The 25984-nt window shown below is 41.5% G+C and overlaps 1 protein-coding gene across 4 annotated transcripts in view; it reads right to left on the reverse strand.

Annotated features, from left to right (window-relative positions):
• cacna2d3a (calcium channel, voltage-dependent, alpha 2/delta subunit 3a) overlaps window positions 1-25984 on the reverse strand; it is a 91391-nt gene that overhangs the window by 23156 nt on the left and 42251 nt on the right. For 3 of the 4 annotated variants that reach the window (XM_062564730.1, XM_062564732.1, XM_062564727.1), the window contains 22 exons: window positions 25233-25395; window positions 22562-22693; window positions 21652-21863; window positions 20741-20815; window positions 18900-18989; window positions 18271-18384; window positions 14763-14841; window positions 12057-12190; window positions 10903-10920; window positions 6920-6991; window positions 6516-6596; window positions 5821-5895; window positions 4715-4798; window positions 4557-4628; window positions 3815-3876; window positions 3615-3682; window positions 2277-2322; window positions 1883-1980; window positions 1697-1790; window positions 1458-1553; window positions 1156-1277; window positions 255-332 (listed from right to left, as the gene is read on the reverse strand). In XM_062564730.1, coding sequence (XP_062420714.1) covers window positions 255-332; window positions 1156-1277; window positions 1458-1553; window positions 1697-1790; window positions 1883-1980; window positions 2277-2322; window positions 3615-3682; window positions 3815-3876; window positions 4557-4628; window positions 4715-4798; window positions 5821-5895; window positions 6516-6596; window positions 6920-6991; window positions 10903-10920; window positions 12057-12190; window positions 14763-14841; window positions 18271-18384; window positions 18900-18989; window positions 20741-20815; window positions 21652-21863; window positions 22562-22693; window positions 25233-25395 — 2065 coding nt within the window. The remainder of the gene's footprint in view (window positions 1-254; window positions 333-1155; window positions 1278-1457; window positions 1554-1696; window positions 1791-1882; window positions 1981-2276; window positions 2323-3614; window positions 3683-3814; window positions 3877-4556; window positions 4629-4714; window positions 4799-5820; window positions 5896-6515; window positions 6597-6919; window positions 6992-10902; window positions 10921-12056; window positions 12191-14762; window positions 14842-18270; window positions 18385-18899; window positions 18990-20740; window positions 20816-21651; window positions 21864-22561; window positions 22694-25232; window positions 25396-25984) is intronic. The other variant, XM_062564729.1, reaches the window with a different exon arrangement.

A 25984-nucleotide genomic window follows, 5' to 3' on the forward strand; every position in this document is an offset into this window, starting at 1 on the left:
AAAATAGTTTTCACTTCAAACTTGTGCACGTTGCTCTCTTCTGAGCATATGTTAATGCGGGGCCAAGCACATGGAGAAATAGAGAAGCACACTCAGTAAATGTGCGAGGTGAATGTTTCAAAGCTGGCGGGTTGGACAACTGCATGGCGGTAAAACCAAGCCTACATAGCAGTGTAAAAAGAGAATAATGCAGCCTCTGTCAATGTGGAAGTGTGTTTGTCGAGTGAGGACGAGCCACTCGAGTCCCGACTTACCCGCAGCTATGGGCGATTTCCTCTCATCCAGAAGCTGAATGGCGGTGCTGGCCAATACAACACTCTTGTTCTCTGATCCTGAGACAGACACATAAAAGCACACATAAACACAACACGCACAGGCACATACGCAGAGTTCATATCCCATGTCATTACTCCGTATTCGTTCTAAACTAACCACAGGGCAATTAGAGAGAGAAAAACAGAACATAGATACCACAGAGTACTATGTCAGGGCTACAGCTAACTGCCCAGGTCCTGAGAGAGAGAGAGAGAGAGAGAGAGAGAGAGAGACACAGAGAGAGAGAGAGAGAGAGAGAGAGAGGGCATCCAAGGCAAGTCCGGCAAATAAATAAGAGTCTTTCAGATTTCTTGTATTAGCTGGCACTAATGGAAAGCCTGCGGCTGAGGACAGATGAGAACACATTCTCCCTTTGGAAAGGAAAACCATTTTGTAGACACACTTGCACAATTGCAACTGTGCGCGTGTGTGTTTTTTTGTGAGCGTGCGTCCACATGCGCCTTCTGGCCAAGTCAGAATGGAGAGGGCCGAACCTCCCCTAAACGTATCACATTTCAACCCACAGCAATCAGTTCTGTCCACCAGAACACAGCCGAGAATTAATAAGGGAGTCAGGGGAGGTAGTGAAGCATGGTGAGAAAAAAATAGAAAAGGTTTGGGTGAAAGACGAACAGAGCGAACGATGGAATTATTTCTTAAAGGTCTTTCTACATCTTGTGAATATGACATTTAAATTGTGTATTTGATGAATTGTCACACAGAGACATTAGTTTAATCATGGCCCACTAAAATCATTTAAAAGTTATGATTGACATAGCACAAAAACATTTAACTTTGTAGGAAAAATTGATTCATCAACCTTTGAAATCTTCAACCAACCTGAATTAAAAGGCAGAGAGTAGACAAAGGTGCCAGGAACTTGTTCAGCCGCTCTCTTGTACCACAGGGGGAAGTGATCGGCGTTGAACACCCCCTCTTTGTCTTCAGCCGTCAGAAAGTCTCTTGAAGCAGAAAGGGAAACAAGAGTTGATGAAGATACACAGGCTGTATAAACAAAAGGTAAAATATATCTACTTATTGGAATCATAGACAAAGAGACAATAAAAACATGCACGTCCAAGTTTATATACGTGCATTCATAGTGTACATGTAGACCGAATAAATACACTCAGCATACTTACTGGTTTGTAAGCTCACCAGGCACCACAAACAGGTTGATTCTGGACAGGCCTGTTCTTGTGCCCAGGTACGCTATTTCCACACCTTTATCAGAGTTCCTGTGCACAACAATTACATACAGTAACATTGTCAGTATTAACAATGCATTTCATGGAGTTATGACTACAGCACTTAGTGTGTGTTGAGTTTCCACTGTTTTAGATACGAAGATGGAAAAGAAAGAGGAGAGAGGGTCACACACTCTGACTTATTGAGCACAAGGCTTGTCCAGTAGGCCTCCAAGGGCGCAGTCACCACCGCGTCAAAGAGAACCTCCTGAATCAGCTCCTTATCACCTGACAAAACAAGCATATTCTCACAAACCACATTACATGAATACATTTAATTATGTGAGCAGAGATAGGAATGGAGGATTTTTTTAACTGACATTGTAAATGGGGTTCGTGTCCACTGAGGTAGAGTTTGATTGCCTCTATCTGGGACAAGTAGCGGTGCTTTGGGGGCTCATCTGTGTTGCAGTATGTCCTGCAAAATAGTATTGGCAATGAGGTTGTTTTTTTACCATGCACTACCGACGTATAAGATATATTCCTTTAAAGATATGAATTGGATATATGTCAAAATGCAGGTCAACAAGTGACACAAACCACCAACACAGAGTCCTGCAAACTACAAAGCCGTTATATGAGTATTATACTGCAGTTAGGCTGTAGATTTGGATTTGGATTTTACATGTAAATAGTATTACAGTATGCTTTGAATACCAGATGTGGAAAATATTGTCAGAACAAAAACACACGTCATTGCCGACAAACTCTCACCATTCATCTGCCAGCGCTACATCAGGATGCTCCAAGTCATGAAGACCTGGGGGAAAAAATAACTATAAATCTCATATGTTACATAAAAAAAATAACGACAAAAAAAAAAGAAAAAACTTAAAAAGCAAAAGCAAATAAATGTTAACCAACGATAATAAGGGTAGGCATATACCCTTCATATGACTACACTCTTAAACACATTCAGCAGGGTTGAAAAATGTGTTTTTTGAATAGATGTGATCGGTCTGATAGATCTGATTAATTCAGGAAGAGCCAAGTCATGCTCAGAGTGCTCTGCATGATGGACGTATTTGGAGGAACACACACACATAGAAACAGAGACACACTCCATGAATAATAACGTACGTGAGGGTGGAGATGAAAATAGACACTTAAATGCTGAGGGCCGGTTGTGCTAGGGCTCACATATGCTCTGCGAAGACAAGGACTCACCTAACGAGACACTAAAGACATATTTAGCTTCCTCTCCAATTGGGCCTTTGAAGTTCATTGTGACTCAAATGGCGAGTCGCTCAAACATTGAATGTGGCTGTGTAGGTGTGTGAGAGTGAGGGAGAGTGAGTGTGACCGGATTATGCTACTTTCTAACAGACATAACACATTCATCTATTTTATGTTTTACCTTTATGTGTTTACATTATTTTTAAGCCAGAGTGACACGTTTTGCCTGAGGATTAAAACTATATCAATAGCTTATGAATTATGAAGCTGCAAATGAAACTACCCAACAGAACACAAAGCAGTTAAAGCTAATTGTACCTCAACAAGTTAAAACTGTCAACTATTTTTTAAATGTAAATCCTTCAGTAACAAAGATCTGAAAGTGGTCATTCTGCTGTACTTTTCCTACAAATACTTCAGTAATGTTAGAGTGGCTCCATCTATTTTGTGAAATATATAAGCTTATAGAGCTTATACAAAGTGCATAGTTGATTACTGCTTTAATAAATTCCCTGTGTTCTCATCTGTAGCTGATAAAAACATTAAACAAACGATTAAAGACTACAAGCATGGCATAAGCCATTCTAGTAAAGCGTTAAAGCTTCAATAGAATGGACAAATAAGCGCAAACAAAATGTAAAACATTTAAGGCCAGAGATGACTGCAGTTATTAAGCTTCCTATAGAGCATTCCAAAATAAATAAAATATTAGTTATACAAAAAAATATGTATCTTTTCTACTGTATGATTGACTCTTCCACCACATAAAGTGTTAGCCTAGTGTGAAATTAAGACACATGAAAAGAATATGGAGGAGGATACAAAGAAATATAAAAGTGAGTTCAGTGAATAAAGTAAAAAGGGAGGATTTCCTACCTTCCTCCACTGTAACATTCCCTCTGAAAAAATACTTTCCATGGCCTCTGGAAAGAGCTACCCCTAAACTAAAAACAAATAACAAAAAGTGTTTCTCAAATGACAACTCACCAGCAGCGCTTTGTGAAAAGAAACTCTGAACACTGTAGTTGTTCTCAAATTTTGTCAACTTCTCATAGGCTGCGCCCCTGTTGTCTTACCTGAAAGGAGTCCCCTTGATATCTGTGTGATAGTAATCATTATGCAGCACTAGCACACGTTTCTGAAATGAAAGAGACAACACATTCTATTTTGCAGCATTTAAACAGTAGGCAGGTGTGGTGGTTATCTGATTTGTGATTTTCTGCAGCCTGGCTCCATCTAGTGGTGCAGGGAATACATGCTGTGGAGGTCACATGACTAGCCACGCTGCAGATGGATGTGTGTTTTTGCAGCTTGCGAGTCATTGGAAAAGGATTTGGAATATGCATCTGTGTACATTTGAGTGTGAGCGTGTAATTGTGCGTGTGTGTGTGAGCGTGTGTATTAACATTAAATGCTCGATAATCAGTCCAAGGTATAATGCTCTTTACTAAGCTTTTAAGATGCAAAGTGTGCACGTGCACACACACACACACACACACACACACACACGCACACACACACACGCACACACACCTGAATGCCTCTCTCTCTCTCTCTGATAGAAAAGTAGTAAAAGAGAATCATTGGGCTGCTGTCTCTCCCGTACCCAGCAGCATGTGCTTGGTGGAGATAACGGGCTCACACTCACTGACAGACACACACACATGCTGCAGAGCAAACAAAGTCGGAAACAAAATCCCTAAGTCAATCCTGTACATCACCGTGCCAAGTGTGACAACCCCCTGGCAGAGTGGGTTCTCCCTGCTGCGTATTTTCACTTTTGGACCAAAAGGAGAGTGCTTTTTATGGATTGCTTACCCCTTTATCAACACTCTTCTTCACCTCCATAGAGAAGGTCCCTGTCTTCCTGTTGACCATGGCGTTCCTCAGCTGGAGGCAGAAAATACATACAAAATCTTAAACATGACTGATTTACATTGAGAGAGGTAATGGTTTGTTGCTTGCGAGAGTCTCACCGTGTCATCTTTATCCTCCCATTCCACCTCAGACAGATCCACACTGCTGTAGTTAGGCTTCTTTCGCTTTTTGCCGTCTCCATACTGAACATAGGCCCACGTGAGTGTGCATGCAAGCGCAGAGAGATACTGAAGTATACTGCACCATGCTAGGCAAAATTTTTATGAATTAATATCTCATGACAAAGAATTAGAAAACATCACCTGAAATGTCAGACTATTCCTTTAATCAAATAATTAAGGAGCCTGAAATGATGGCTGGTATTCTTCATATTTAGCCGTCGATTACCTCAAAGAGGAGACCAAACTTACACATACAATGCAAGTCATCTCCCTCTCTGGCTAACGGACCTAACATGTCTGGCCTGGAACCTTAAATCGGCACAGGAGGCCAGATTATTAGGTGTATTAATGTGTACTATATGTGTGTACTTATGTGCGAGTCCCCCGCTTCATTCATTTTTTCAGCAAGGACAGACTCCCACCCCTCATTAGTTGCTAAATGCTGTTTATTAACGTCTTTAATTAGACTGCAATTAAAACATCCGTCTGCCCCCCTGTCTGTTCCTCTCCTCTTTCCTTCTCACATCCCTCCATATCTCTCCTCATTGTCCCCCTGCATCTATTCTTACGTTAAGCAGGTTCCTTGCGCTCGTCAATCAAATCTCCCACCTCTCCCTCTGTGCACCCTCCTCCCCTCATCCTCTTGTGCGAGGGGAGTGAGTGAGTACAATAGAGTTAATCACAGCCATTCAGAAGCTGTATCTCTGTTTATTCACAGCACAGCAGAGTCCTGGAACACACTCTCCTCATCTACATACCACCACGCAGCCAATAACACAGACACGGCAAGCATGGCGTCCCCACACGACTAAACACTCAAGCTCCATTTCAATCAGCATCGCGATGCGAAAAAAAGAAATCTGCCATTGACCCGTCATGAAGTCAAGAGTTAGTATTCCTCTTTCCCTTGTACGAAATAAATGAATACATTTGAAATTGAATATCTGGGGCCTTAAAGTATTTTTTTATGTTAATAAGGTTCGTACTTGAGTTCACTTGTCACAGGTATGTGAATGGTGCAGGAGGCTGGAGGCAGTACTCACAAGTGGCCGTAGGTCTGGATGGGTGAGGATGTAGCCGTTGTTAGTGATTGCAAAGGCATAGCCGTGAATACCCAGCTGGGAAGGATACACACAAATACACACCGAATGGTTTCATGACAATCCATGTTAAATTGTAAATTGGGGCCAATCAAGCTCTTTGTATTTTGCTACTAGCAGAATCTCTGTGTTTTTGGTGAAACCCACAGAACTGCACAATGAAAGGAGGGAGGTGTAATTAATCTACGTCTGTACAAATAACACGCTTTCAGTTGTCGAAATCTTACACCCATCCAATCTTCTGATCCAGAAGTATAAGCAATATGCACAGGGGAGGCTGCAGGGAACATATCATGATGCATTAGTCCACATAGGGTATACTATTCCTGTGATTATTGGACCTGCGTAAGGAGTCGGAAATAATCAGTGTCGTAAATTAATAGAAAACCTTTGATTCATCAGCTACTGGATTTTCCATTCAAATAATGCACTGCAGAGTCCTTATGAAACATGTGAATACAGTATAGAGGAACTTGCCACAGTTTTTTACTGACCTTACTGACGATTGACACATTCACACCGCTCAATCATTTCGTCAAAATGATCAAAAGTGTAATGCTTCACAGGTGTATCTCATGTAGCCATTGAGGTCTAAAATGATTTGCAGTAATATAACAGCGTGGTGTTGGGAGCAGTACCTTATATTTGGGGATGGCCTTGAGCAGCTCAGAGACAGGTATATCGGTCCCAACCACCCCGAGCAGTATGCCACTGTTTCGCTGATAATACACATTTGAATATTTTTGAATTTCATTTTGAAAGTTTATTAAACAACACGCTATCTTACAGAGCTATTGTTCACAAAAGAAACATTGTCAATCTATACTATATATTGAATTAGGGATTGTTTACTGTGTGCCAATTTACAGATAAAAAAAAACAATTTAAAATGATTTTACAGTTTGTGTCTTTTGTTCCAAAGCCTAATTCCCTGTGAGTTTTGCAATATGTAATTGCTTAGTTTTCAATTAAGCTAAACTGTTCGCTGGAGAAAACCAATCGGGTAAACATAATGCTTTTACAGCATTGTATGTGCACTTACAGTCTCGTTCTTGGTACTGAACACTGGCATTGCCACCGTGGTCATCAGAACTGGAGCTCGACCGTCTTCCATCTGAGTCATGGAGGAAGAAAAGGGAAAGATAGCAATTGAGAAATAGAAAGAGAAAGACAGAGAAGGAGGGGGGAGAACAAAAAAAGCTAATGATGAGACATTATCTTTATAGTCACAAAAGAAAAGTACCTACACAGCACATTGCATTGTATCATTTGCATTGGATCAATCACACTCAGTGAATGCATTACTCTGGTTCCTTCAGAAGTGAACATGATAGGAATCCTGCAGCTGACCTACTCATATTATCTTCTTCCAGGACCTACAAAACCTCCATGACATGTTTTATTCATGTTCATCATTTGCCTTAAAGTGTGTTCAATCACCAGCTTGCCTTTGATCTCTTGCAGAATAAGCGTATCCAAAGGCACTGCTTCTAGTTTGGATCTGGTATCTTTCCTCCCTACAGACTGCTGGAATAATTATGATATTTATTTTTCCAGCGGCTTTCTGTATCTGACGACGACATCCATTAGAGATGAAAGCTCGGCACTCTTATGAAGATACTGAAAGAAGGCTTCCCACTCGGCAAAAAGTGGTTTGACCTTGTCACACAGTCAGCGTTTAAAACACCACAAGTAATTGGTCCATTAAGTGCAGTGTAAAATCACAGAAAACAATGCACAGATGTGTTAAGTCAGAGTAGGTGTGAAAAAAAAATCATGCTCCTTATGATCCTTTTCTGCGGCTGCAATAAATTGAGAATTTGTCTGTTAGACTTCCCACACTTCTCTCAGAACACTTCCTGTACACTCCCTTTCCACCAGCGCTTCTTCTACCGAAATGAATAGGTAATGACAGGAAACTGCTCGCATGCAGTCTGCCTCCCTCAGACATTAGAAAAGGGGAATAAGTGTCCTGCGCTCTGACAGCCAGCAATAGCGATCCAGTAATAGCGATCCAATACCAATTGACACTGTCGCTCCTGGTGAACAGGATCGATCCAAAGACAGCGAAACAAAGCAGAGCCTCATCTAAGATTTAAAAAAAATCGGTTTCCATGTTCAAATTGATTGGATTCCATATTACTGTTATGCGACTTCTCCCGAGGAGGAAAGACCTTTACACCTGTGCTTCATTATGCAAACCCCAGAGAGGAAGGAGACACATCCTTGAACCCGAAATAAGTGTCCTCCAACATGACTGTACTCCGAATCCCTACAGGAGTACTCTGTATCTATGGTTTTACATATAATACCTGTACTCTAATGCAAGGTCAGAGCTCAGCAGACCTTTGGATGAAATCTGCATTATCGTTTCCTTTGTGGCTTTAACAGCCAGGACAAATTGGATGTGTAAGTACTTTCCCCTGCAGCGGGTCAAAAATTAAAAATGAACCCCTGTGGGCTCTGACACACCTGCTCGCCGCTGACACAAATACTCACACATGCCCAGACACTTGCACCCCTCAGAGGACGCAGATACACCTCTCCCCTCACGCCCTGAGTTTGCTGTCTCAAAGGACATTTTACAATCTAGATTGCTTTGATAAATTTCGCTCTGCTGGACGAGGTGACCCTTGTTTCCTTGGAGACTGGATTTAATGACGTTGGTGTGTGTAAGCCCTTGAGCCAAAGCCCTCCGTAGGTCCCTCTGGGGAGACAAACTTACACCAAAAGGGGAGCAGAGGGGACACACCTATGTTCTCAATCGCTTGAGTCACAATCAACACGCTTGCTTTGGAGTAGTCAAGTTTATGTCCATCCGTTTTTTAGGGGTGACTCAGGAGAGGTGATTGTTTGTTATTAGGATCCCTATATATCTGCCAATCACACCCTCGCAGTGAAGTAAAAATGTGGAAATTACATTAATACACTCATTTAAAAAAGGCATTTATTTGATGTATTGGATTTATGAACAGTGCCAGTACCAATACGTCTAAACCTTTGACTGGAACTGTAAGTATTTAGAAGAGAACTCACGTAACAATGACGTACTATCGTAGTAATTTATATATTTTCAATGAGATAAAGATTCTCTAAAATCAGCTTATGGAGGCGCGCGAAGAGAACTATTGGCTTAACTTAACACTTATTATGTTTCCCTCTCGGGTTCACTTTCCTTTTGCTTCTGTGCCACTTTATGTTTGTGAAAATGATACAATAGGGAAAAAGGAGAAAAGTTCCAAGAACAACCACAAAATACAAGTAGGATAGGAAGTCTTCATTTTCTGCTCTGCGTCAGTACCACGGACAGCGCCGCAACTACACGATCGCAGACAGACACACACACACACACACACACACACACACAAATTCTACACACAGCAAAGTGCTGACCGTTATCCTCAGAAAAACGGCACAGTAATAGTAACATGTATTTTGAAAAGTACTTTTGTTATTTTCACTATTTTTCTATAGATACACAAAGCTTTGAGAGCAGGGACTTGAGGCAAAACTTGACCAATCAGATTTGATGCAAATTGTTAGACGGGGACCCCCCCAGACATCTGGCACAGCCTGCTACTTTCATGCTGCTTACAGCATTTTCAATCGTCCGCCTTCATGCTTTACCGAGTATCAACGTTGTTCTCTTCAGTGAAAAAACCCTCTTCTCAAACTTGCATTCTGGTTTACGTCCTTCTTTTTCCAACTTTGTCTTCAAACACCTTGCACTCTCTCTCTCTCGCCCTTCCTACACTCGTCCTTCACGATCCCCTCCACCCCGCATTCCTCTCACCCCCATCTCCCTCCCATCATCCCTGTGCTCCTGTGTCAGTCTGTCCGACAGAGTGGGAAACAAAGCCAAATGAGGCAGAGAATGATGGATGAAGCTGGCGAGACGAAGGGGAGGGAGGGGAGAAGAGGGGAGAGGAGGGAGAGGAGAGGACAGGTGGGGGGGTGAGCTGGAGGTGGAAAGAGAGAAAAAAAAAGGGAGGGACTAGAAAGATTATTGGGTTGCACCGAGAGGGATGAGGCAGAGAGTTAAAAGATAGGATGAATGGCACATCTGGTAGGATGACATACATAAACATAAATACCGGTCACTTTACTAAAACTAAACCAATCCAAGGAGTTTTGCCATCTTCTCGTCAGAAACTGTCCCGATAGGTTGTGGGTTCGTAGCACCCGGGATAGAGACTATGCTATGAGGATTATATGCAACGAAGCAGTGCAGATTGCTGGCTAATCCCAATTATCATCTCTGACAATTCGATTTCCTTTTCTGTTTTCTGGTGAGCCGTTTCAATGTCAATAAGCTGGGATCCATCACACTAACATTACCGTGTCAGACATATGGCCTGCCAGCTGTCTAATGGCACTGCTCTGTACTCAGCTGATATTGATGGGGGGGGGGGGGGGGGAGACACTCAGAGAACTGTGTTCCACAACCATCATTGCTATGATTATATGGCTGCTTATCTCAACTCAAATATGATTCATAAAACACGGAAAAATGGACAGAGACAATATTAAAAAGGCATCGGAACAGATTGTCCATCCATTTGCTAAAAGCTAATGGGTTTTTAAATAAGGGTGACAAAGAGAGAATTCTACCAAGACAAATGACACAGGAAATCTTAAATAAAAAACATCGCCTCACATTTACACATATGTTTACACTGCCAGCCCCAAAGATACTGGCAAAAGCAAAGCCAACACAGCGTCACTAATGATGGATGATTGTGAGCGTGTGCACATACGTGTGCTTGATCAGACGTGCAGAGGGGATCGATCGACTGAACCTTTTGACAACCACGATGTATGGCTTGAATCAGGAAGTTGAGGAGCGACGTACGACACTGACACACAAAAAATTGCCATGGGTCAGCATGGTAGTTAGTTTACCCAAATTATGCCGTCATGTCGCAAAGACCCGAGAGCAAAACGCACATGCACATGAACACACACCAGGCCTCAACACAGCACAATACAGCGATGACCTCAAATCAGATTTTTTATTTGTTTTACCTTTTGTGCTTGGGGGAGCTAAAGAGAACAGATTAAGGAGGAGGGGGGGGGGGAGAGAAAGGGTCAATACGTTTGTGAATAGGTGTTGGAAAGCCTTTCAGTGCATTTTCCACTGAATGGAGTGCCAGCATCTGTGGGTGTGTAAAAAACACTTAAATTGACTTTGAATGCAACTTTAAAAACAGTGACTGCGTCAAGTGAGGAGAGCTTTGTGGCCAGGAGGGTCACAGCAGAGGAAACAAAACATAAGCTGTTAGTGTTGCATCAGTGTTGGGTCAATGTGCTTTGACTTTAATGAAAGGATGGGTATAATAAGGGCTAGGAGAAGGGAGTAAACAGAGAAAGACATAAAAGGCAAAAGGAATATAAAGAGGATTCCAGAGAGAAGGAATCCATTTTCATGCAGTGTAGACCACATGTGGGTTTTTATGCAAAGGAAACTTGGCTTTCTTTCTCTCTCATAATCCATTCAAAATAATAGTGGAAGACAAAAGGTAACTATTTATTCATTATGGCCAAGCACAATAAACAACAAAACCGAAGCATTGTCCAAGCATGACAACTTCAGTATATAGTGTGAATATTAAACGCTTAGAAAAGGATTCTATTCATACATGATATTCTTCCTTTGGGACAATTCAGGGATTATAATGTCTGAACTTTACAGCGCGTCCAGGGAAATTAGCAAGGCACGTGATAATATGAGCCTGCTGATATATAAGACTGAAAATGAACTGTTTGTGCAGAGTATGGAGATGAGAGGTCATAGACCAAGTCACCAATTGCCATATAGTGTGTTCCACTCATGCTACACAACTCCAAAACACACACACACACACACACACCACAAGCTCATTGACTTAATGGTTCCATCTGCTGCTCACACACACTTTCACACATCCTGTCTGAGACGCACAAGGAAAAAACACAGGTGTCACGCCTCAGCTTGCATTTTATTACAGCTATTCTCCTTGGGATTAAGTAAGTCGTTCCTAAAAAGGCTAATGTACTTATTGCCTTATGGGATACTTTTTTATAGTATAGAGTATATTTGGAGTCTTTCAATCTGTCACAGAATATTCTGGGTCCACAATCCAGCATGGGTTTGTGTGATAAGAAAAGACGGTGGCATGTAGGACATGGCATCAACTCACAGTGTTGTCGATATAAGCCTCAGTCCACACCGTGTCGTGTTCCCGATCGATCACCTTGGGACGACTCAGCACGTGAAGATACTCCATCACATTCTCTTGCACATCTGCCAATGTGGAGATCTGTGTGAAGTAGCCTGTTGGGCCGGGAGAGGAGGAAGAGGAAGGAAATGATGATGACTCATTTAACTTAAAGACGATTGCGAACAATGGACAGCCTCCAAACACGCCATGCTGCCCAGAGACAGAGATGTCGGCTACAACCTCTGTGTCACAGTGTCACACATTGCAGCAAGTTTCCTATCCAATGTATATATTCTATATTGTATATATATATATATATATATATATATATATTGGATTTATAAAACAAACCATCGCTCCCATTTTATTTGCATCTGTACCAAAGCACAGAAACTGCGTCTGGCATACACGCCTGGATACTTTTATGAGTTATAGCTGAAGAATATCTCCCAGTGACATATGAGTGAGAGCAAACCAGCGTGGGTTTGCGGATGAGTAATTGGTATGTAAATGCCATGGCAAAGCGCTTTTAGTGAAAACGCTGGTAATGTCACCATTAGGATGCTAATGTCCACGTGCAGGAGGGAATATACAGTCATGTCAGCAGGGGGGCACAGTGGAGAAGAGAAAGAGAGTGAATATCCGGATAAGAGTAAGAAGGAGTGAGAGGACAAGATGTGACACTGAGAATAAGGGAGTGACCACCGCATTTCCACCCATCCATGAAAACGGCAAACTACTTCCATCTCCGTGAGGCAGTCAAGGAGAAAATCATAGCTGGAGGAAATAGATTTTAGGGTCGTCGTTCCTGGCAACGACCTTTACTTCACTGGGAGGCAATACACAGATCCACGAAGAATGTCATATAGCCCACCTAATAACTAAGGCTATAATCTATATCTGTGAAATATTTGTTTTAATGGAACTGTAAGGATTAAAAATAGCATGATTAGTACAATCACCATAGCAAAACAACAATGCTCTGGCCCCCAAACTTTGACCTGGAAGTGAACCTAGACAACTCGACCCTTTTCATCCCTCAAAGACATTCGGTTCTGGATATTATTCCAGCAGACAACACACACACATACAGACTCGCATCGAGCTGCCCCAGCCTCGCTACATCATTCATCACAGCGCTGGGTGAAGAATGGCTGCTCCCTTTGGAAGGCTGAGGGCATCCTTCAGGCTGAGCCACCGGGGGCCAGCGAGATGAGCTGGGGAGGGGAAAAAAAAATATGAACGCTCCCTCCTTTCAGTGACACGGTACACCTGTCGCACACACGGGACGGGGCAGCCACAGCCTGGTCTGGTGAGGATCAGGTCATTAATATCTTTTTGAAGGGCCTTGGTCTCAATGATATGCAGGGAAGCTGTACAATGGCTGTCCTGATTCATGGATTCGCACATCTGTAAGATCTGTAACTGTTTAATATTGAATTCTGTAAACATGAGAAATTCATACTATTTCACATATAATCACATAGTTTATTATTTTGTGTATATTGGGAGTAAAATAACATTAGCTCCAAAAGTAGTCCCCTTGGCTATATAGTGTGTGTTTGATAGGCATAGAGAGTAAATTGGTTGAATAATACACCGTGTTCACCGTGTTGTCATCTATATGTGTGTCAAGGTCAGGTTGTCATGCCGTTTTTTGCCAGTCTCAATAGTATGGATCATTTGTATGACGACAGAGGCCAGCAAGCCGAAAATAAATAAAGAGAGTGAGGCGTGACAAGGCTCTTTTTTTAAGACGGGGATGTTGAATGAACCCACCTACACCAAGTATTCACAGTTTTAGTGTTTTGTGTTTTCTTTTGTTCTAAAACCCACAGGTTGTTTCAACATGAAGAGGTTAGAGCAGCGGTTTTAATTAAATGCCCACAACCTGTAAATTATTGTTGCTACACTCAGCATTTTGATCAAAAGCCAAAGAAGAAAAGGACTACTATACCTTACTTTTACCTACAAAACAAACACTTTTAAACAACAGCACATTTTTATGCTGCAGTTTGGATTTGAGATGTTGAGCCTGGAGAGCAAAGACTGTTCTACAGCTCCTGTGAACTGGAGAAGATTGTCATTGTCACAAGACGGAATCCTCATGCAGCATACAAACACACACACTTATGTACCATGACACACAAAGTGACATTATGGGTTCTCTGACATCGCTTCCATGTTTAACTATATGCATCTACATGCATATAAATAGACACACACACACACACACACACAGGTAAAACCTTTTGTGTGACCTATGGCTTGCCTGTGTTATCTACAGCAGCTTGAGGAAATGGGGCCAGCTTTTCTCTGTCACCCAGCTCTCAGCCAAATATAGAACCCGAAGGAAAGAGCTCCACACAACGAGACAACCATGACCACACACAAAGCAACGGGAAAGTGGCATGTTGTGAAAGTAGTTTGGACTTTAGGCTTCGGGGAACATGTAATGCAACTTATTTGGTTTCTGCAAATGGAACCAGCTGCTGTCACACACACGTGCTTATAGCGATGAGTACTGAGAAACAAAACAAGTCTATGCAACTACATGGAAAAAAATACCCTGAACAAATCCTGAGCTCCTAATGTATTCATTTCTTCCCAGCAACTTTCTTCTTCAAAAACTGATCATGAGTAGAGAAAAAAACAGAGGTCTATGCATGTATTGTGAATTCCCACCTTTGTTAGCACATGCCATCCATTTCAGATTATCTGCGAAGGCTGACTCTCGACCAATCAGGTAAGGGAATATGCGGACCTAAGGAGAGAAAGCAGATAGCTTATGTCATTCATTTTAATCGCATTTCGATAGCGCCCTCACACCACCAAAAAGAAGATAACACTGTCAAAGCCAAGCTGAAAACTCAGTTTTTATCTCCCGGTGATTAACAGGCCCTGTCTCCTCGTTTAATAGAAGGGAATTGGATTTTATTTAAAATTTGAATAATTAGAGAAACTAAACATTTAAGGACATGTGTATATAGAATCTGCAGAAGCTTAAGACAAAAACCGTTCCATTAAAACTTTTGATGTTTTTGTGTTAATTCAGAAAAACAGGTGAAAATATATTTCTTTCTTAAATTATTTCATTGCACATCCCACACTATTGGCAATTAAAACAAATACGGTGCTCAATATAAACATGTGCTCAATCAAGGGAGTCTTCTAAACTCTGTGCTGCCAAACCCATTTTTGTCGAGTTGGCTCAGGCAGCAGGTGTAGGCGGCAGGTGTGTGTATGTGTATGTGTGTGTGAAGTGCATGTTGCCAGATTGGACTAGATGCAAGCCTCTGAGGGCACAGATGCTGTAGCCCCCATGCTTGCATTTTTCACTGCTTCCCTCCACCCTGACAGCATGTGTCTGTTTGTGAGTGTGTGTGTTTGTAAGTATGTGTTATAGGCTAGATTTAGGTGTATCTGTGTCTTTATTTCAAATGACTGCTCCCAGCAGGTCTGGATATTGCAAAAACATAATTTATGTCTTGATGGCATTTTTGATGAATTATACTTATCTTATTCCCATCTTATTGAATAGTGATTATGTCAGCTCAAACAGACACAGATATAAACTACAGACAGTTTTTACATGGATACTGTTGGTCTTTTCATCAACTGTAATGAGTTTCCCTGTGAATAACTAGAGATTTTGAAGCAACCCTTATTATCTATTATCTATAATCATCTTCTATTCATAAACAACCCCAGCCATTTGAATTACATTGCCAAAGAGACAGGAAAACACAACACAGCTGACATGATCATAACCGCTGCATGAAGGTTGCAAGGTGTCACAATTTCTGTTTTCCTTCATTGGTAGCAGAGACGGAAGACATTTCAGCGCACTGGTTATTAAATATGGAAGAGGTTTTTAGCGGAGTTAAGTAAGGTGAGGATAAAAACTAGTAGGGGCTCAAGCCACAGCATGCAATCTTCAACCTACTTCACTGCACACATTTCACATAGTCAGGAACAAAACGACAACTCAAAGGGCACTTATAGAAGTACAAACATGTGTTTATATGAATGCAAGCACAGATGCACCGACACAATGCAAAATTGTGTCAGCAGCATTATATTTTCAGCACATGACTAATCATTATTAATGTATTACTGATGCAAAACTTAAATGTGTGCAAATGAGTAAAGACTGAAAATACGTCTGATGTGTTTTAACGTTCAGAGTGACACCTCATGCGGTTACAAAGTAAGCCGAAACCAGGCTAATTGTTTTGATGGTAATGGCCTCATGCAATATTTATTATAATATGGGACCAGACAGGCCTACTGTTGCGTCCATATATCCATCTCCTGAGGCTGAGGGAAGTACAGCTCATGTAGCCAACATTTTCTGTTTGCCTTCCCCTTCAAGGTCAGACCATGCCGTTACTGACAGTATGAAGCATCTTTCTCCACTTGGTTCACCTTGCCACTGCCTAAGTCGCAAATCACGGGACTCTATCTCGCCAAAAACTACCTTTTTTCAACATACCAAAGCCGACGGCAACTCAGTGATTAACTTTAAATCATATAAATGTGGGTCATGTTGGATCACCATACCCAGTTTTCATATTACATTGATGGCACAACCAGGTTTTCAGTCCCTTGTGGGGTTTATTGTACCAAACCCAGACAATCTGTCAGGGGATCAGGTGTCTGGGGAAGTCACAGCCCAGGGGGCTACGCTGTGGTTGAAGGAATTTGGTGTCACTCCAGGCAGGAAATGTCAAAACGTTCATTAGTCAAGGGAAACCACCACTGCTGTTCTTCTCAATGCTGTCCTACTTGTTGTATTGTTTTCCTGTAGGCAATATTAGGGGGGTGTTAGTTTGTGTATGTTTGATACTTTTTTCTCTTATTTGAACTCAACTAGTAGAATTAGAAATACTACAAAGCCTTCAGCTACAAAGTCTAGGTAGGTAATAATGAAATTACATTTCTAAAAAATACAATACAAAAGGCTGAAAACAGTAGCAGTATCTCAAAAAATGAATAGTGTCACATGAAAGAAAACTTTTTTCATTTTTTGGCCCAGTGTTTTATTTCAGTTGATCCTGACACAGTGGTGCTTTTTATGAGCTTATAATCTTTGAAAGAAATGCCATCTGCATGCATGCATTCAGTTAGTTTTTTCCCAAAGCACGCCTATATTCTCAGTGTGATGCTATACAGCAGTGAAGCTGGAAGGCTGGTTGCAGGGAAGCCATTAAAAACCAGCAGCAGAGAGAGAGAGAGAGAGAGAGAGAGAGAGACAGAGAACGAAGACTTCTATTATCAGCGGGGCTTCTTCTAAATGGACCTATGTAGCTTTGTCCCCTCTCTGCTCACTGCTGTTCAGCCTCAAGCAAAAAGTGGAGTGTGGGTTTGCAAACAGCTTTCAAACACCAGACACACAAACACATGAATACAAGAAAGTCATTTGTGATAGCAACTAGGCCCTAGTATGAATGTATTGAAACATATTGAAACTAAAATGGGTTAATAAAGTATCTTAAAAGACTGTGGGTTAAAGGATGGGTTAAGGGTGGATGTGTCTACCATCGCCTTTACTGTGCTTTGTCCTTAAAGGAAAATGAGGAAGAGTAACCTTTCTTTTTCTCTCTCTTTCCTCCCTTTTCATTTCATGTTCTGTCAGAAGAGCCCCACAATTACTTGCAGAACAGGAGAGAGACAGCTCAGTCCTCAGAGACAGGGCCATTCTTGAAACTACCTTTGAAAGGACTTCATACTAGGTTTTCAAAAATGTTCTGTAACAACTCAGACAAATATTGCTTTGATTTGTGACAACAACAATAAAAAAAACAACAATAAAAAAATGAATCCATCAGTGTTAGAAACAGGGATTGTGTTTGGCTTTCTGTCTTTGCACCTTATAATTATGTATAATTTGTAATCAATTCCCTAAACTTTACACCTACATTTATGTTTATTGATGTATTTAAGAGATACCTTTAACCGAGGTTATCCTATAAATAATGCACAATGGTTGTAGTAATAATTCTTTCTACTTCAAAAAGACCTTGGTAGCCACAGGAGGGCATTAGTCCACTGTTCTATCAGCACGTCAGTTCATGAAGTTGTGGAGAAGGAGAAATAGAAATTTGAGCTCAGCAGAACTCACTTTCCCACCTTTGTGGAGTTACTATTGTACAATAATGTGATTGGTGTGTTTCTGTGTTTAATACACTACCTTCCTCTCTGGCCAGTTGTACTTTGCAAAGATGGCATCATATGTGTCCACTGCCCCATCTGTCACCAGCATAATGGCTTGGCTGCACTCACTACCCCTTCCAGTCTCGTTGAACTGGAGATAGAGAGAGAGGGACGATAATGTATATTAATGACAACAACAAATAGCTCACCTACATGTTGTAATAAATGACTAAATATTTCACGTATTTTCTTTACTCAGGGAATGTTATGTCTTTACGTGCCTTACCTTGTTGAAAACGCTGGTAAAAAAATAACATGCATGCTATGCTATGAGGACATCCAACCTAAGACCTCATAAAATCACTGAGAAAATGGAAAACATATTCAAGTGTTTGTCTTTTTGAAAGACCAGCATTTAAAAAATAAAAATATGTGTGTGTTTTTTGCATGTGTTTGATTAATTGCTTGTTCATAATGAGGAGATGTCAAGCCTCCAACTCCAGTCATCAAGTGCCTTGTTTACTTGGTTTTTGCCTGATTCTGTTGAGCCGTTTGCTATTAATCACAGCGCACTAATTAGTTGTGAGCATGACACCGTTTCGTTTCTGTGTGCACGTGCGCGTGCACGAGAGTGTGTCTACTTGTGCGTCAGGCGGTATTACTTACGTCACCGAGTAGATTGAAGGCCTCAGTCAGAGCCATGTCTAACATGCCAATGCCTTGAGCAAAGAGCTTGTCGAGATGTTCCCGAAAATGCTGGGATAAAAACAAAAGTAGAGAAAATTTAACTAAAACAAAAACACAAAAACAAAGATGCGATAGTCATTACACTGAGCTTGGTTTACCATTATTTGTGGGCCATCAAAAATTGCACCAATGGTCTAATGGGCTCTTTAACTGAACCCTGGAACATTATCTTGCCATTGAATTTCACATGTGCACAAAAATGTTTTTCTCCAACTTCCAATTAGCTGTTGATTGTTCAGTCTAGTGCATTAGCAAGTGTGTGCTTTGGTGTGCCTGCGTGGTATAATCACGTCACGGAGGATGCATTAAATCTCCGCCAATGAATGATTCATTTAATGGATTAACAGATGGACACAGCATAAATGTATTATAAGATGAAAACACAGACATACAGACTTTACCCAAACATAATCTTTATGCCACTCCCAATATTTTCCATATTAGTACTCTGTCAATTTAGCATAACGCTCCTGTCAAACTGTCAAGGAAAAGTTTTAAAATCAATGCGGAACTTTGAAACAGAATGTAATCTATTAAAAGCTGCTTTGATTCAAATGTTGGAATTTCAAATATTTTCTGTTGACTCTATGCAGCCACTTGTGGAGGTCAGCGACCTTCTGACACACAACATTATATTGGAAAACAAGGCGTTACGCTTAATATAAAATAATTGTAGGATCTGAGGAACACCAAAGACCTCATCATCATCATCATCATCATCATCTTCAAAGCGTCTTGCATTTCAACTCTTTACCCTACATTCATCTCCTCCACTCCTCTTTTACGATGGTGGGAGAAAAGTCTCTCTGTGCACCGCGGGGGGGGCCAAGCGGTATGTGGCCACATCAGAGCCGGTTCACTTGGCAGCACAGATGCACAACAGACACACAGATGTGTCCACCAAAAACACACAAATACACATGCGCACAAAGAAAACTCAAGCAACACCCAAAAACACGCCCCCCCCCCCCCACCCCCCCACACACACACTTTCCTTTGAAGTGGATAAAAAGGTTAATCGTTTGTGACAAAAGCTTTACCCTGGAGCTTGGCCAACTTTACCTGCTGCATGTGACTGTGTGCGTTTAAGACTGAAGTGACTGGTCTCGGCACAGTGTGGTACGTTCAATCTCTGGTGAAGCAGTACACGTGAGCTGGCGGATTCAAAATATGTGTGTGTGTTTGTGCGAGTGTGTGTGTGTGTGAATGCAATGCTGAAGTGATTGTGCTGCACCGCAAGGATCTGAAATGTCCATTGAACATCAAACCCTGCAACGCGTCAGCTTAATGAAGCCTGGCTGTAGGTACATAATAATTAATGAATACATTTTATTGCACCTTGCTGTATATTACAATGTTCTTACTGGATGTGCTGACTTTCTCTCTACTTCTCTCTCTACTACTATTCAGTGAGGTACTGCAGTTTTTAAATCAATGCAGCGGAACTTTGAACTATTCCATTGATACCTCAAACTTTCAAAGATCTGTTTTGCTAGCAGCAGCTAATGGAGCCTCAAGCAGAGATTAGAAGAGGGCTTCAGAGGTTTGGCAACCCCATTTCACAGAGTTTCTATTCACAAGCAGGCTGGATAACAGGTCACATTCATCATAACTCACACACATATGATCAACGTAGATAGATCTAACACTGTTTAGATATCATGCACAAGGTAAAATATTTCAGGGACATGTTTTCGTATCAATGTGTAATGATTTCAATTTGACAGGACAAAACAAAATACAAGCAAAGAAAGACTTACATCTTTGTTGGTGACATCAGCTTGGACCAGAGTTCCATTGAGGCACGGCTCCACATAATGCAATTCTTCATTGTACTAAAAGAATACAGAATGAATGATCCATTTTTTAAACTTTAAATGTGGCGTTGACACAGAAATACCTGATCAGATGTTTACAAATTTAAATTGTGACGATGTTAGAAACTCTAGTTGTCTTGATGCAAAGCTCACACGTGCACCCAGTGCCTGCCATTGTGTGATAGAATTCATCATTTAATGCATGAGTGTGTATTAGACTTCAAAGTTCAAGGAAGAGAATGGAATCGTGTTCCTCCACAGCCAGCGTTCTGCCGCATGTGAGTGTAAATTGAAACATAAAATATATTTTCACCACAGAAGACATTTCCCCCAATGCAGATACTTAAGACAAAATAAAGAGGAGAAAAAACAGATTCAAATTGACGGATCCTTTTAAAGAGTTTCTGTAAAACAATATGTTTCTGCCTGATTGTCTAAATCCACTCTTCCTTTATTTTTCAAAAGAATAATTTTCAAAATGGCATGATTAGGATAACAAATGATAATGAAGACTTTGTTCTGCAGGGAAAGAGAATGGAGGCTGGCAAAGTGACTAGCTACGTTTTGATGTGAAATAGCATCAGACGCACACACGATAACACAACGCAATAAACAATGCCTTGGGTGCCTGAGGCGGGATTCAATCACAACTGTCTCTTTTGCAATTCAAATCTCCATACAGCTTACTACTAATTGGTTGTGAGCGTGACAGGAAAGAAAGCAGATTTGTTCCAGGATTTCCTGTGATCTGAGGAGGAGAGGACGTGGACCTGTGTGTTTATGTGAGCATCAATAAAAAAACGTTGAGGCCTCCATTCAGCTGTGTGTGAACGACTGTTCGGGCATGAACTTACGGCGATGATGTTAAAAAAGTCGTCGTCTCCAAGAGTGTCCAGTATGGAGGAGACCGTCTGCCTGGCGATAGTCAGCCTGAGGCCTTTCATACTCCCACTGACATCCACCAGGATCACCACATTTTTCGGAGAGGTGGCAGCCTGGATGTACCACTTCCGGTTACGACAGTCAAAAGCTATGACCCCGTGTTCGTCCGGCTTCCACTTGATCCCTTGAAGACACAGTGTCAGCATCACAAGTTAAAAGAGAAACAACAAACTGGAAAAGGGCTGGAGTTGCATCATAATACTGTTACCTGGGCTATAAAACTAAATGACGTGGCCTGAGGAGGTTTTCACTACGATAAGAGATAAGAGATTTTTCATGTTTTCCGAAACATGAAAAATCTCCTTTTTCAAAACGACCTACGCAACTACAGTGGAATACATGTTTTCATGTCACTTCTAGTCTCGTTTGGCTATGCAGTTGGCGATAAGAGATTTCTGCTGGCACTCCAATAGAATTGAGGTGAATGTAGTGCCCACAGCATTGGAAAGTTACACTGAAATATTTAAAGAAGCATCTCATTTTAGAAACTCCTCCCATGTGGAAATTACATAAAAAAAACAAAATACGGCACTTTTTTTCCACAAAGGCCAGTTTTTCTAAATTTGGTGAACTTTAGGGATTTCATGCTGGTCAGAAAGCTCTTAATAGACCTGGCAGATAGTCTGAGCTGCACAGAATATTTACGTTAATTGTAAACTGGGGCGTTAAATATTTTTAAAAGTAAGTAAGCCTCCAGTCCCTAGCTGTCAATGAAGCTCCACATGAACCCCCCCTGCTTTAGGGAGACAGCAACTTGATTACAGTGGTACAAACACACACAGAAACACGCAGCCAATCCCAAACAAACAAACAAACACTTACCTGGGTACTGCCTGAAAAAACCTTTGGCACTGCCAAAATACTGCCATATGAGAGATGGGTCCCTCTCAAAGTTATCCACAAACACTTTATTTAAGGCCTCAGACCAGTATACTCCATTTACAATTGCAGAGTCTAAGAGGAAAAGGGATAAAGAAAGAGAGACAACATATTGAGAGTAGGAACCGGCAGCATTTGAGTAAAAAAAGAAACATTGCGTTACAGCGTTGGAGGTTGGGACAGATATTCCCAAGTGCCTGTTCAACCACTCATAATAAACTACACCTCCACAGATCACTATCAGGGCTTATTCGTTATGAGGGGAAACAAGGGATGAGGGTGAAAAGGTGAGAGAAGAGAAGAGAATAATTAAAGAGATAAGAGACAATAGAAAAGGAGTGACTGCTATTCTCAAAAGAAATATAACATGGAATAGAAATGTATACTTTCTGGTAAAAGTAATGTACTTTCTGGCTTTGTATTTACTTCTCAGACTAAAATAACTGCTGTTTCACTGAGAGGGAAGCTAAAAGCAATCATGACAAATAAAAAGAACTAACTAGCTTAGCAGATCCGGATGGATGCCATTTAGGCTTTTGACTCCAGTGGCCCATCTACAAAATAAGTTTCATAGCACTTGCCTTATAATTTTACCCAAAATACATTGTGTGGCATATCCAATGCATTAGATTTATTTTCAATTTCATTTTTTATGTACATATTACAGCTGAAACAGCCGAATCTTTGATTAGTTCCAAACTGACACAACAACGCCTTTAGAGCGAGATGAGCCGGGAAGGCAGACAGACAGACAGACAGACAGACAGACAGACAGACAGACAGACAGACAGACAGACAGACAGACAGACAGACAGACAGACAGACAGACAGACACCTAATGGACAGCGAGAGAGAGGAAAGCAGATGAGCAGGTAGGAGGACATCGTCTTCTCCGCTGTACGCTGTCAACAGTTATGCCAATAAGCGATGATTGAATTAGTTCTCCCTTGATAGTAAACACCCATCCACCTCTGTGGGGGGGGGGGGGGGGGCAATGCAGTCACCCCTGGTGCCGTTTGGGTGTTTATTACATTGCTATTATCTGAACGTGCCATGATGAGGAAGACAGTATGGGCTCTCCTTCCCCCCAAAGCATTCTTTTGAAATTCCTCTCGACTAATGCGTTCCTCAATTTAATCTGATGAAGCAGCTCCCGGAATTCTTTATAGTCACATGTCCGCTTGTGCTTAAGGTTGGAAAGGAGAACTGTAAGGGTGACCGACTATACGCGTCACGATGATCTGAGCTGGGATCCACTTTGCTTTAATGGATTACCAGGGTACTGAGAAAGCCAAAAGGTAGGATTGTCAGTCATGTCAAAAATACGGACATGGTGTGTTTTATTACACTGATGTGTGCATATCCAATTGGTGTGATTAAGTTCTGCACTACATGTGTGAAAGGGAAACTCATATGAGAAACGTCTTTAAACACACAGCATTGTAGGCTAGACAAAAAGTTAAATACTACAATGAACTGCATCGCCAGCAGCACTTTAACGCATTTTGTCTACACAAGGACCATCACACTTCATATAGCTCAATGTCAGGAAAATGTAAAAGGTAGACCAGAAGAAAAGCCCAAAGGAAGCGTGAGTAGAGAGAAGGGAGATGCAACGGGTGTGTGTGTAGGAGTTCATGTGCTCATATGAATGTGAACCCTTCTCCATCACAGAGAGTATAAAGATAAGTGCAGGGACATTAGAGGGAATCGACTTGCTGCAAATGTGCACATGGCTTCACTGCGCACATGGTACATTTTTCCTGTCATAGCCCCATAAAGTGATGATGGTTGTGTTTTGGTTGGAAGTGAGTTTGGAGGACGGATGTTTGATGCGGTGTGTTGCTCATTCGATTAATCTCATGGAGGCATGCAGCTCCCTGCTATCATGGACTTGACCTCTAATTCATCACCACTGCCAAAAACTATTCATGATCAGGGCAGGCTCCACAGCCAGAGCCTCAACAGCATAAAAACAGGTTGTTGCCGATCTAAAACTCCGCTTTAGGTGTGTGTGTGTGTGTGTCTAAATCTACTCTTTTGCCTGTGAATCAAATCTAATTTCCTCTTCCTGCGTCGGCCTTCCAGCTTCACTCTCTAAGGCCTTACGTTCAGTTGCTTTCCATTTCACTCACATGCCTCCCGTCACTGCCACTCGCCTTTCTCTTTTTTCCACCAAACACTAATTAATCGGTTGCTAAGACCTTCCGTCAGTCTGACTTAACCCACTTTCTTTCTCATTTGTTCTATCCTTCATTTCAATACCTCTCTCTCCCCCTCTCCCTCTCCCCATATATATATATATATATACATCATTTCTTTGCCTCTGGTAGCTGGGTTAAGTCGACATGACTTCACTTTGTCCGCTGAGCATTGCAGCGGGCCATTACTTTATGGGTTGGTAAATTAGCCGAATGTCTGATTATTGAACTGCTAATTAAGTCAATGTGTGGTAGTTAATGTCCAAAGAGATGCAATTAATGAACAAAGTCCTCCTCTAGTCACATGCATCCATCCCCATGCATCAGCACACCAGAAAGAAATATGTTCTTGAAAGGCCACTATACAGATGTTTCTTTTTACGATGACGATGTTTAAGGTGTACTGAGCATACCTTTGTTGTACATGTTGGTGGGCACCTGGACCACGCTGAGACTGAGGTTGACTGACAGGTTGTTAAAGTGGTCATTGGGTTGCAGGATGAATTCTCCTCCCAGCTCCACACTGTTCCCTTCTTCATTCACCTCATTGATCAACACTGCATTGAAGTATTCGTACTGGATTTAAAAAAAAAGAAAGAAAGAGATTGTTATGACATTTCAGATACAATTTACACCTGAATTCTAACGTTTACTGAATATTTCATTCAGAATTCTGTATGTTAGATTCAATATGGCCATTTTACTCGTCGTGTCATCACTGCATAGGATGGCAGGGTCACTCCAGTGCTGAGTCAGAGAGTAGTGTACTGAGGTAACCTGAATCCCTGGATCACCCCAGACGTGCATGATGTTACAGCGGAAAGCTGCTGAGTTGACAGATCTCTCCTCAGATTGCACAACCCCTTCCAAGCCCGATGCTGCCTCCACAGTATTTTTAGTACTGCGCATACTGTGGAGAGTATTAATAAATCATAGAGCATGATAAATATAGAGCTCACGGCTCCCTCCATCCTTAAGGCTCGGAAGTCTGAGTTAGCACAGCAGAAGGGGGAATGTAAGTGTGAATGGCTGTCTGTCATATATTCATCAATGTTTCAATAGTATGGCGAGATATCCGTGGTGTGCCCTGCATGCCTTCACCCAACATCTGCTGGCATGATTCTTATAAAAATACAATTGACTGTTCTTACTAACAGTCGCAGTG

This window comes from Pungitius pungitius, chromosome 1 (genome assembly GCF_949316345.1).
Source record: "Pungitius pungitius chromosome 1, fPunPun2.1, whole genome shotgun sequence".
NCBI lineage: Eukaryota > Metazoa > Chordata > Actinopteri > Perciformes > Gasterosteidae > Pungitius > Pungitius pungitius.